This window comes from Salmo salar, chromosome ssa01 (assembly GCF_905237065.1).
Source record: "Salmo salar chromosome ssa01, Ssal_v3.1, whole genome shotgun sequence".
In the NCBI taxonomy this organism is placed as follows: domain Eukaryota; kingdom Metazoa; phylum Chordata; class Actinopteri; order Salmoniformes; family Salmonidae; genus Salmo; species Salmo salar.
This window is the reverse complement of record NC_059442.1, coordinates 41,423,872-41,436,151: the sequence shown is the minus strand read 5'-3', so window position 1 is coordinate 41,436,151 and position 12,280 is coordinate 41,423,872. Positions and strand designations below refer to the sequence as shown.

The following is a 12,280-nucleotide window of genomic DNA, read 5'->3' as shown; positions in this document are numbered from 1 at the left end:
TCTACTTTGTGCATTACACAAGTAATTTTTCCAACAATTGTTTACAAACAGATGATTTCACTTATAACTCACTGTATCACAATTCCAGTGGGTAAGAAGTTTACATACACCAAGTTGACTGTGCCTTTAAACAGCTTGGAAAATTCCAGAAGATTATGTCATGGCTTTAGAAGCTTCTGATAGGATAGACATCATTTGAGTCAATTGGAGATGTACATGTGGATGTATTTCAAGGTCTACCTTCAAACTCAGTGCCTCTTTGCTTGACATCATGGGAAAATCAAAAAGAAATCAGCCAAGACCTCAGAAAAAAAATTGTAGACCTCCACAAGTTTGGTTCATCCTTGGGAGCAATTTCCAAACGCCTGAAGGTAACACGTTCATCTGTACAAACAATAGTACGCAAGTATAAACACCATGGGACCACGCGGCAGTCATACCGCTCAGGAAAAAGACGCTTTCTGTCTCCTAGAGATGAACATACTTTGGTGCGAGTAGTGCAAATCAATCCCAGAACAACAGCAAAGGACCTTGTGAAGATACTGGAGGAAACAGGTACAAAAGTATCTGTATCCACAGTAAAACGAGTCCTATATCAACATAACCTGAAAGGTCGCTCAGCAAGGAAGAAGCCACTGCTCCAAAACCGCCATAAAAAAAGCCAGAATATGGTTTGCAACTGCACATGGGGACAAAAGATTGTACTTTTTGGAGAAATGTCCTCTGGTCTGATGAAACAAAAATAGAACTGTTTGGCCATAATGACCATCGTTATGTTTGGAGGAAAAACGGGGAGACTTACAAGCCGAAGAACACCATCCCGACCGTGAAGCACGGGGGTGGCAGCATCATGTTGTGGGTGTGCTTTGCTGCAGGAGGGAATGGTACATTTCACAAAATAGATGGCATCATGAGGTAGGGAAATTATGTGGATATATTGAAGCAACATCTCAAGACATCAGTCAGGAAGTACATATATTTCAGGATGTTGTGTATCCCTGGAAAAAAAATCTGAATTCATGTAAACATAACAGTTTTGAAACATAGCTTGTCCCTGAAAAAAGTGCTGTCTTAGCACAACTTAACCCAGGTATGGGGTAAATTGAGCATAGGGACAGGGTAAGTTGATCCGCCTTGGGGTAAGTGGGTGATGGTGTCCTATGACAGTGGGTGATGGTGCTGGTAGGTCAAAGTTTAATTTATAGAATGGGGGTGTGGTACATTGTGTGTCTTAAATGTATGCCTACTTTCAGTTATAGATCTCTCTGTTCAATATCACTTACCTACCATTTCTTGACCAGTTGTCCGGGACAGGGACGTTGTTTCAATGTACCAATTCATAGTCAAGTTCTCTGCATTTGAGGCAATTAAGTCCATGAAACTGGTCCGCAAGATTCTTTCTATTTTTAGCCAGCTCAGACTCCATGTCATCAGATAAGACCTTGTGTTCCTCTGCTACTCTGTCATAGCTTCTCTTTCGCACACCTACATATTTGTTTTCTTTTTTGTCAATGTACCTCTTCAGTGTCATTCAGTCAATTTATTTTTATCGCTTGCTGCTCAAATTGACTTCTTCCCTTCTCTCACTTCATTGGCTGCTTTCAATAATCTCAAGGGGGGCTAGACCCCTGCTTGTTTTATGTACGTCTACACAGTGTTTGATGATGTCTGCTTGGTAACAATTCAAATCTTGAGTTCATATGCATGACACATTGCAAAAATACGCATATTATACATAAAGCTTTTGTATGGGGTATGAGAGCCATTATCTTAACTTACCCAATGGCCATTGGCTCAACTTACCCAAAGGCAAAGACTTGATATATTAGCCCACACAGCTACAAGGATGCACTTACATGCTAGGTTTAAGACCTCATATTGTAGCTTATAGAGACCCCAACTGATGTATAAAACAATGTTAAAACGATCTACTTTGGTTTAGATACAAGCATCATGAAACCTATAACACAATACATTAATTTGACTTTGTTAAAACCCCACATGATTCATTGTGTGTATGGTTTCCCAAAAACAAGTGGCGGGTGGCTTAACTAACCCCCCTCAACTTACCCCACTCTCCCCTAAGTATTTACCCCCCTTTGGTATGGCAAGCCTAAATTAGTTCAGGAGTAAAATCTGGCTTAACAAATCACGTAATAAGTTACATGGACTCACTCTGTATGAAATAATAAGGGTTGACAGGATTTTTGAATGACTACCCCTTCCTCTGTCCTCCATACATCCAACATCTGTAAGATCCCTCAGTCAAGTATTGCATTTCAAGCACAGATTCAACTACTGTCACGTCCTGGCCAGTATAAAGGTTAATTAGTATTGTAGTTTGGTCAGGACGTGGCAGAGGGTATTCGTTTTATGTGGTTCGGGGTGGTGTGTTTGTTGAAGGGGCATTTGATTTAGTATTCCGGGGTTTTTGGGCACTGTTTGGTTTCCATGTATTCTATGTTCAGTCTAGTATGTCTGGTTCTATGTTGGGTTAATTGGGGTTGGGGCTCTCAGTTGAAGGCAGGTGTTGTCTATCTGCCTTTGATTGAGAGTCCCATATATTAGGGTGTGTTTGTTAGGTGTGGGTGATTGTTCCGTGTTCCGTGTATAGTGTAAGTATGCCTAACAGGACTGTCAGGTTATCGTGAGTTTTGTTTTGTTATCTTGTATACCCATTTTGAGTTTATTAAATGTTCAAAATGAACTACATCAACTCTGCTGCGTATTGGTTATCTTTTTCCGACGATGATTTCGCATTATCGTCAGAAGACGAAGATACTTGTGACAGAATCAACCACCAAACCAAGACCAAGCAGCGGAGAAAGGAGCAGCACGCTCAGGATACGGACTATGTGGAGAGATGGACATGGGAGCAGGTTATGGCCGGAGAAGGCCCATGGAGTATGGCTGGTAAGGACCGGCAACGTTTCCGAGGATCAAGACTGGCGTTGAAGCACGAGAGGCACCCCCAAGATTTTTTTTTTGGGGGGCACACGGGTAGTTTGGCTAGGCATAAGAAGAGCCGGAAGCCAGCTACCCGTGGTTATATGGAGGAGCGTATGGGGTGGAGAGCACCATGTTTCGCTGAGGAGCGCACTATCTCACCCATACGCACGCACAGTCCGGTGCGCGTTGTTCCAGCCCCTCGCAGGTGCCGTGCTAGAGCGGGCATCCAGCCTGGTAGGAGGATGCCTGCGCAGCGCATCTGGTCGCCGGTACGCCTCCGAGGACCAGGCTACCCAACTCCCGCTCTACGCACGGCTACCATCAGGCCCCTGCACAGCCCAGTCTGCCCTGTACCAGCACCCCGCTCGTACAGGGCTACTAGTTCCATCCAGCCAAGACGGGTTGTGCAGGAGGTAAGATCTAGACCGACTGTGCGCCTCCATAGCCCTGGGTTTCCAGCTCCTGTCTCTCGTGCGGACCCGGAAGTGCGTCAACCCAGTCCGACTCGTCCTGTTCCTGCTCCCCGCACTAGCCTTCAAGTGCGTCAACCCAGCCACGCCAGTCAACAGTCACCAGAGCTGCCCGCCAGTCAACAGTCGTCACCAGAGCTGCCCGCCAGTCAACAGTCGTCACCAGAGCTGCCCGCCAGTCAACAGTCGTCACCAGAGCTGCCCGCCAGTCAACAGTCGTCACCAGAGCTGCCCGCCAGTCAACAGTCGTCATCAGAGCTGCCCGCCAGTCAACAGTCGTCATCAGAGCTGCCCGCCAGTCAACAGTCGTCATCAGAGCTGCCCGCCAGTCAACAGTCGTCATCAGAGCTGCCCGCCAGTCAACAGTCGTCATCAGAGCTGCCCGCCAGTCAACAGTCGTCATCAGAGCTGCCCGCCAGTCAACAGTCGTCATCAGAGCTGCCCGCCAGTCAACAGTCGTATCAGAGCTGCCCGCCAGTCAACAGTCGTCAGAGCTGCCCGCCAGTCAACAGTCGTCAGAGCTGCCCGCCAGTCAACAGTCGTCAGAGCTGCCCGCCAGTCAACAGTCGCCAGAGAGGTCAGACTGCGCTGAACTGCCGGAGTGGCCAGACTGCCCTGAACTGCCGGAGTGGCCAGACTGCGCTGAACTGCCGGAGTGGCCAGACTGCGCTGAACTGCCGGAGTGGCCAGACTGCGCTGAACTGCCGGAGTGGCCAGACTGCGCTGAACTGCCGGAGTGGCCAGACTGCGCTGAACTGCCGGAGTGGCCAGACTGCCCTGAACTGCCGGAGTGGCCAGACTGCCCTGAACTGCCGGAGTGGCCAGACTGCCCTGAACTGCCGGAGTGGCCAGACTGCCCTGAACTGCCGGAGTGGCCAGACTGCCCTGAACTGCCGGAGTGGCCAGACTGCCCTGAACTGCCAGACTGCCCAGACTGTCCCGAGTTGCCAGACTGCCCAGACTGTCCCGAGTTGCCAGACTGCCCAGACTGTCCCGAGTTGCCAGACTGCCCAGACTGCCCCGACTGTCCTGAACTGCCAGACTGCCCCGACTGCCCCCCGGCGATGCCAGAGTGGCCCGACAGCCTGGAACGGCCGGAACCAGAGCCACCTCCAGATATAGGTGGGTTGGGGAGGGGGGGTGTAGCACAGTGCCGTCGTTGACGGCAGCCACCCTCCCTTCCCTCCCTTTAGTAGAGGGGAATTTTGGTTTTGTTGTTTGGGGTTGTTTTTGTTTTTTTTTCGTTTTAAGGTGCTTCCGGGGTTAGCACCTTTAAGGGGGGGTACTGTCACGTCCTGGCCAGTATAAAGGTTAATTAGTATTGTAGTTTGGTCAGGACGTGGCAGAGGGTATTCGTTTTATGTGGTTCGGGGTGGTGTGTTTGTTGAAGGGGCATTTGATTTAGTATTCCGGGGTTTTTGGGCACTGTTTGGTTTCCATGTATTCTATGTTCAGTCTAGTATGTCTGGTTCTATGTTGGGTTAATTGGGGTTGGGGCTCTCAGTTGAAGGCAGGTGTTGTCTATCTGCCTTTGATTGAGAGTCCCATATATTAGGGTGTGTTTGTGTTTGTTAGGTGTGGGTGATTGTTCCGTGTTCCGTGTATAGTGTAAGTATGCCTAACAGGACTGTCAGGTTATCGTGAGTTTTGTTTTGTTATCTTGTATACCCATTTTGAGTTTATTAAATGTTCAAAATGAACTACATCAACTCTGCTGCGTATTGGTCATCTTTTTCCGACGATGATTTCGCATTATCGTCAGAAGACGAAGATACTTGTGACAACTACAAATACCACAGAGCTTTTCAAAAGCCTCATAAAAAGGGCACGGATTGGTAGATGGGTAACAATAACAAATAAGACATTGAATATCTCTTTAAGCATGGTCAAGATAGTAATTATGTTGTGGATGATGTATTAAACCACCCAGACACATCAAAGATACAGTTGTCCTTCTGAACAGAGCTGCAGGACAGGAAGGAAACTGCTTAGGGATGTCACCATGAGGCCAATGGTGATTTTAAAACATCTACTGAGTTCAATGGCTATGATGGGAGAAAACTGAGAATGGATGAACAACATTGTAGTGACTCCACAATAATTACCTAAATGACAGAGTGAAAAGAAGAATGCCAATATATAGAATGAAAAATATTCCAAAACATGCAACAAATGCACTAAAGTAATACTGCAAAATTACAAGGCAAAATAATACACTTTTTGGCCTAAATGTTTGGGCAAATCCAACACAACACATCACTGGGTAACTGCCTCCTTTTTTCAAGCATGGTGATGACTGCATCATGGTATGGGTATGCTTGACATGGGATAAGACTGTTCAGTTTTTCAGTGTAAAAATAAATGGGATGGAGCTAACTAAGCACAGACAAAATCCTAGATGAAAACCTGCTTCATTCTGTTTCATACCAGACACCGGGAGAGGAATTTACCTTTCAGCAGTGGTGGAAAAAGTACCCAATTGTCATACTTGAGTAAAAGTAAAGATACCTTAATAGAAAATGACTCAAGTAAAAGTGAAAGTCACACAGTAAATTCTACCTAAAACTGAAAGTCTAAAAGTGTTTGGTTTTAAATATACTTGAGTATCAAAAGTAAATGTAATTTCTAGAATATACTTAAGTATCAAAAGTAAAAGTATAAATCATTTCAAATTCCTTATATTACGCAAACCAGATTGCACACATATATTTTTTTAGTGTACGGATAGCCAGGGGCACACTCCAACACTAAGATATCATTTACAAAGAAGTATGTGTTGTGTGAGTCTGCCAGATCAGAGGCAGTAAAGATCTAGTTGTTTTAAATTCAAGTTTTTACAATCTGTACCTACAGCGCTATCATGTGGTCAATATGTGACAGTGCCATATCAAAAGCTTATCTGTAAGCTTTGGAATCAGCGCTGAAGCGCAGGTGAAAGGCGTGCCCTGAACTGTCCATGGTGCTGAACTGTCCATGGTCCTGAAATCGTATGATCTCCAAATACCCCTCCCCCACAGGCTTGCCTGTTTTGCATGTTATTTTGGCATTAATACGTATCACATATCAGTTTGCAAACAATGTAAAAAAATTAAATATATCATTGAGTTAATAAAGCTGCATAAAGACATGGCCTCTTTTTTGTTTTCTTGAGTAAGGCAGCTCCAAAATGCAGGCGTTTCAGCCTAGCTGAGCGTTGCGCCGTGATTGGCTCAGTGTTTTGTCACTCATGGGGACGCTATGTCACCGCCAAGTCTAAAGGTAGTGCTAGAAAATTCTGAATTCTGTCTCTGTACTATTCAAAAGTGCTAAACAAATAGTTATATTGACTACGTCCGTCCTAGCTCACTCATTAATGTCTTAATCGAAATTACAGATTGCCTGTTATCCGCTTGTCGTCCCCTTATTCCATAGTTTGCACATCTCAATTGTCAGCCGAAACCACATTTGTTTGAGCAAGTCAGCCATATCAGATGTGTTTTTTAAAAGGCAGTAAATGAGGCTGAATGAACAGTTTCGCAGCCAGACAAAGCTCCGCTGATAGCCAGGTGTAGCAGTGGCGAGATGTTGGGACTGCTGTTGGGACAGCTTTATGTAGGCTCTAACAGTTTGTGGGCACTGCTTGTCACCGTTATAGTGCAATTCATGTATTGTTTAGTGTTGTGTTGTGTAATGGCTTTGCTGGCATGCATCCCACTTTGATTTTTTTTTTTGCCCCACCAAGATTTACATGCTAAAATCTCCACTGGTTCAGTATATATTATAGAGATCAGTCCATTCGAGAGCCCAGATAATTTATTTATCAACCCAATCATTTGATGGTTCGGTAGTTGGGTTTCCCATTGGACTCCATAGGCCAGCATACAGTAGCCTACCTTCAGAAAGTATTGACAACCCTTGATTTTCCCCCACATTTTGTTGTGTCACAGCCTGAATTTTAAATTGATTAAATTTAGATTTTTTTGTCACTGGCCTACACACAAAACCCCGTAATGTCAAAGTGTAATTATGCTTTTCGAAATATTTACAAACTAAAATGAAAAGCTGAAATGTCTCGAGTCAATAATTATTCAAACCCTTTGTCTTGGCTAGCCTAAATAAGTTCAGGAGTACAAATGTGCTTAACAAGTCACACAGTAAGTTGCATGGACGCACTCTGTGTGGTATAATAATGTTGAACATGATTTTTGAATGACTACCTCATCGCTGTACCCCGCACATACAATTATCTGTAAGGTCCCTCAGTCAAGCAGTGCATTTCTAATAGACTCAACCACAAAGACCAGGGAGGTTTTCCAATGCCTCGCATTGTCGGGCACCTATTGGTAGGTAAAAATAAAGAAAATCAGACCTTGAATATCCTTTTGAGCATGGTGAAGTTATTAATTACACTTGGTGGATGGTGTATCAATACACCCAGTCACTACAAAGACACAGGAGTCCTTCCTAACTCAGTTGCTTATAGAGGAAGGAAACCAGTCAGGGATTTTACCACGAGGCCAATGGTGACTTTAAAAAAGTTACAGAGTTGAATGACTGTGATAGGAGAACACTGAGGATGGATTAACATTGCTGTTACTTCACAATACTAAACTAATTGACAGAGTGTAAAGAAGGAAGCCTGTACATAATAGAAAATATTCCAAAATATGCATCCTGTTTGCAACTAGGCACTGAAGTAATACTGCAACAAATGTGGCAAAGCAGTTAACTTTTTGTCCTGAATACATAGTGTTATGTTTGGGGGAAATCCAATACAACACATTACTGAGTACCACTCTCCATATTTTCAAGCATAGTGGTGGCTGCATCATGTTATGGGTATGCTTGTAATCGTTAAGGACTGGGGAGTCTTTCAGGATAGAAAATAAAACAGAATGGAGCTAAGCACAGGCAAAATCCTAGAGGAAAACCTGGTTCAGTCTGCTTTCTACCACACGCTGGGAGATGAATTCACCTTTCAGCAGGACAATAAACTAAAATACAAGGCCAACTCTACACTGGAGTTGCTTACCAAGATGACAATGAATGTTCCTGACAGGCCTAGTTACAGTTTTGACATAAACATACTTGAACAACTATGGCAAGACCTGAAAATGCTTGTCTAGCAATGATCAACAACCAAATTCACAGAACTGAAAGAATTTTGAAAATTATAATGGGCATTGTGTGGAGATGGTTGAGAAAAAAAACATATTTAATACATTTTGAGTTTAGTCTGTAACACAATGTGGAATAAGTCAAGGGGTATGAATACTTTTTGAAGGCACTGTATGAGCTCATTCTACGAAAAATATAGTGTACACATCCCAAGATCCGCACGAGAGAAAAGCAACCAAGTCCAGGTAGCCGATTTTGTTGGCCTACGCTAATTGATAGGACGAGGTGCATGCTATAATTTTGTGTTTGCAAGTTTTGCCCCTGTTCTGACTCGGCGCTGGCATCTTTCCAACATGTCTGAATGCGGTGAATTGTTGCAGTGTTCTGCAATTTCTCTCGCAGGCGGACTGGTATGCAGGCCAGCGAGCATGCTTCATTCACACGGAGGAAGGGGGGGGGGGGTGAAAGTTCATAATGGTTTGCACATATCAGGTGACAATGCTGTGGAAAAGTTGGTCAACGTCTGTGGCTTAGCCTAACCAACAGAAACATTTAAGAAAATGACCAGCAGCAGCGAGGGGGTTTCGAAGTACATCGAGGTCGAAGACGATGAAACATTGGCGATTGGTTATTACGACGACGACGATGACTTTGATACATTCACAGACGGGAATCTGGACTGTAGCTGCGAAGACGGAGGTAGTGGCAAAACTTTTCTCCCTCCGCGTCAGGAAGGTCATGAATATATTGACACAATGTTTCATCTTACTGTGTCCCCAGCTATGTAGGCTACGAGGTGAATTGTGTCTAAACCCTTTGAAGTTCACTATTTGTGTGAAATGTTTATACATAGCGCAGCGTAAAATAACCTCCAAGCGCTTTCATACCGAACGCGTGGTCGTTCGGCAGCTACATACTGTAATCTACTGTGTCAACGAGGCTAGCTAGGCGAGAGCTGTGTTCATATTGAGCGTTGGCCTATGAGAAACGTGTTTGTTTGCATGCGTCATGTTACCTAAAAAGGAATCATTGGCCAGTTTTGACTAGAGAAATTGAAGCCTGTCCTGTTGCGCCCTCTGCATATTCACGGATATACTGCCTGACATATTCAGTGCATCTGGCTCTGATTGACATAGTCTTATTACATTTTGTTGGCATTATGCATAGTTTTTTTGTTTAAACTATTTGATAATACCTTTATTAACGTTTAATAAGCGATTACAATCTATTACCATTAAAGATCTGCCAAAATATGTGCACGTATTCCAATAGGTAGCTCAAACATTCTCACAAATCTACAGTTTGTTCTTTTAAGATTTATTCCCGGATTCTTCTCCAATCTTTCATTTGATGCAGGCAGATTATGACTATCCCTGTCAGAGGGATAGGACTGTGTGACCTGCAGATAGTGAAATGATGCATTGAAGAGTCAATCCAAATGATACTATTGGATCAAATAAACTACATGAGGTGTGGAATGTTTGCATCCCAAATAGCACCCTATTCCCTATAAAACACACTACTTAGGGCCCCTGGTCAAAAGTAGTGCACTAAATAGAGCATAGGGTGCCATTTGGGATGTTGGTTATGTCTGTATAATTACTCAACTGTCACATGATAGACAGCGCCTCTCTAGCCTCTCTTTCTCTAGTCTCAGAGATAGTGTTGAGAAATTCAACGGGGGGATTTCATCATTCTCCCAGACAGTGTGTGTTCTGTTAAATGACCAGTCACCACTGTCTCTTACATTACAATGATCTTCCAATAATTCTGCATTAGCACACTTTCATATGCTCAGAGGTCCTTCTTATTTTTTCTAAAATACTTTATCCAATAGATTGTTGGGTAACAGTGATCTCAATGCATACGCCTAACTGGGCCTTCACTTCATACCCGCCAGCCATTTGTCATGAATCATTCCAGTCAGTGAAAGAATAACTGATAGAACAGTTCCTTTTCCCGAAGCTATAAACTCCCGAATGCTCTTCAGAATCCATAATATATTACCACTGTGGTGCCTCATCTCAACCACATTACATGAGTGCCAAGTCTGTCTCGGTTTACATCCCAAATGGCACCATATTGTTTTTTACCAGGGCCCATAGGGAATAGGGTGGCATTTGGCCGCAGCCTTATAATGTTACAGCATTAGGAAGGCCAGCCCGGCGATGACATAGAATGCAGACCACATTCTTCCCTCAGTAGAGAGTTATCAAAGTCAGAGGAAGCATTTGATTGAGCCAGCTCAGTGCCAGGGCCACTGTCCGCATTACAAATGGCACCTTTTTCCCAATGTAGAGCACTACTTTTGACCAGGGGCCGCCCATAGTGCTTTGGTCAAAATAAGTGCACTAGAAAGAGAATAGTGTGCCATTTGGGTCAGATAAACTGTGGCTTTATGGGGTTGAGGAGATTCTATGCCATATGATACACATCATACCAACTGTGCTGTCGGAGTGTGAGCCACACTCATGTGGTGTTGGTTGGTCGGTGTATGTGGAGCACATGTTCCCTGAGTATGAGTTGCTCTTATGTATTTAATTGGCTTGCATCTACACAAAATACTGGTATGTGAGTAACTAGGAAGTCACCATTGAGGTTACAATGCCTCTTTCACAAGAGTCCTGGCCACGAAGGGCAGCTCAATTAAAAACAAAACAAATACACAAATCATTCATCAGTACAGTGCATACACAGCAAAAACATAAATATCAATATTAATAAATACACACCATTGTCATAAAAAACATCTCTCCCTCCCTCCCCCAGGTGGTTTCAGTGACCCCCTCAGTGGGGAGGTGAAGCCCAGGATCCTCCTCATGGGTCTAAGACGTAGCGGCAAGTCTTCCATCCAAAAAGTGGTGTTCCACAAGATGTCCCCCAACGAGACCCTGTTTCTGGAGAGCACCAATAAGGTAAGATGTAACAGAGTTAGATCACCACCGTAACCTCACTCCCCAGGTAGAAATGTCTCCACTCGTGCTATCGAATTGACCCAACTAGCTGAGATGTTGTCAAGGTGCGGTCACGAGACAGAGGATCCCTGGCCTGGTAAAGGACAGTGTTCCGTCCCAGATAGGCTATGGAAGCCATTCTGTTAAGCATGCACAGTGACCTTTGTCACACAGGCACTGTTGAAGCTTTTAAATCACGTTTGAAAACCTACCTTTTTAGCCTGGTGATGATTTGACAGTTTTTTTATGACGGCATTTTTTATGTTACTTTATACATCTCTTTTTATTGCCTTCTGTTTGTTTTTCATCTCCATCATTGTATTGTTTTACTGAAAAAAGTGTGTTGTGATTTTAAATCCACTTTAACCAAAGTTGAATTTGATTTGAATAAGATCTGCAGAGAGGACGTGTCCAACAGTTCCTTCGTCAGCTTCCAGATTTGGGACTTCCCTGGACAGATCGACTTCTTCGACCCCACCTTTGACTACGAGATGATCTTCAGAGGAACAGGGGCCCTCATCTTCGTCATCGACTCACAGGTGACTACATGGAAACGGTGGTGTCCATGTTAGGGTTTCAAAGTTCCCAAAACTTCCAGAAAATTCTCTGGTTTTCCATAAATCCTTGTTGAAGAATGCCAGGTTGGAGGATTCCCTCTGGGATCAATAAAGTTCAGTTCGGTTCAGTTCAGTTAAATTAAAAAAAGTTCTCAGAACTTTTGAGTGTACAGTGAAAGTAGAAAAGCAACGTCTCCTGGGTCTCTAATAGAAACTAGGTTGTTAGATGTGTTCCACACCTCTTTGATTAGGA

General features: G+C 43.9%; 1 protein-coding gene across 1 annotated transcript in view; it reads left to right on the top strand.

Annotated features, from left to right (window-relative positions):
- The first annotated feature begins 8,976 nt into the window (after positions 1-8,976).
- The window catches only part of rragd (ras-related GTP binding D), a 38,167-nt gene continuing 34,863 nt past the window's right edge, over positions 8,977-12,280 (top strand). The window contains exons 1-3 of the mRNA XM_014195134.2: positions 8,977-9,215; positions 11,286-11,431; positions 11,863-12,009. Of these exons, the coding sequence (XP_014050609.1) occupies positions 9,077-9,215; positions 11,286-11,431; positions 11,863-12,009 (432 nt within the window). The 5' untranslated portion in view covers positions 8,977-9,076. The remainder of the gene's footprint in view (positions 9,216-11,285; positions 11,432-11,862; positions 12,010-12,280) is intronic.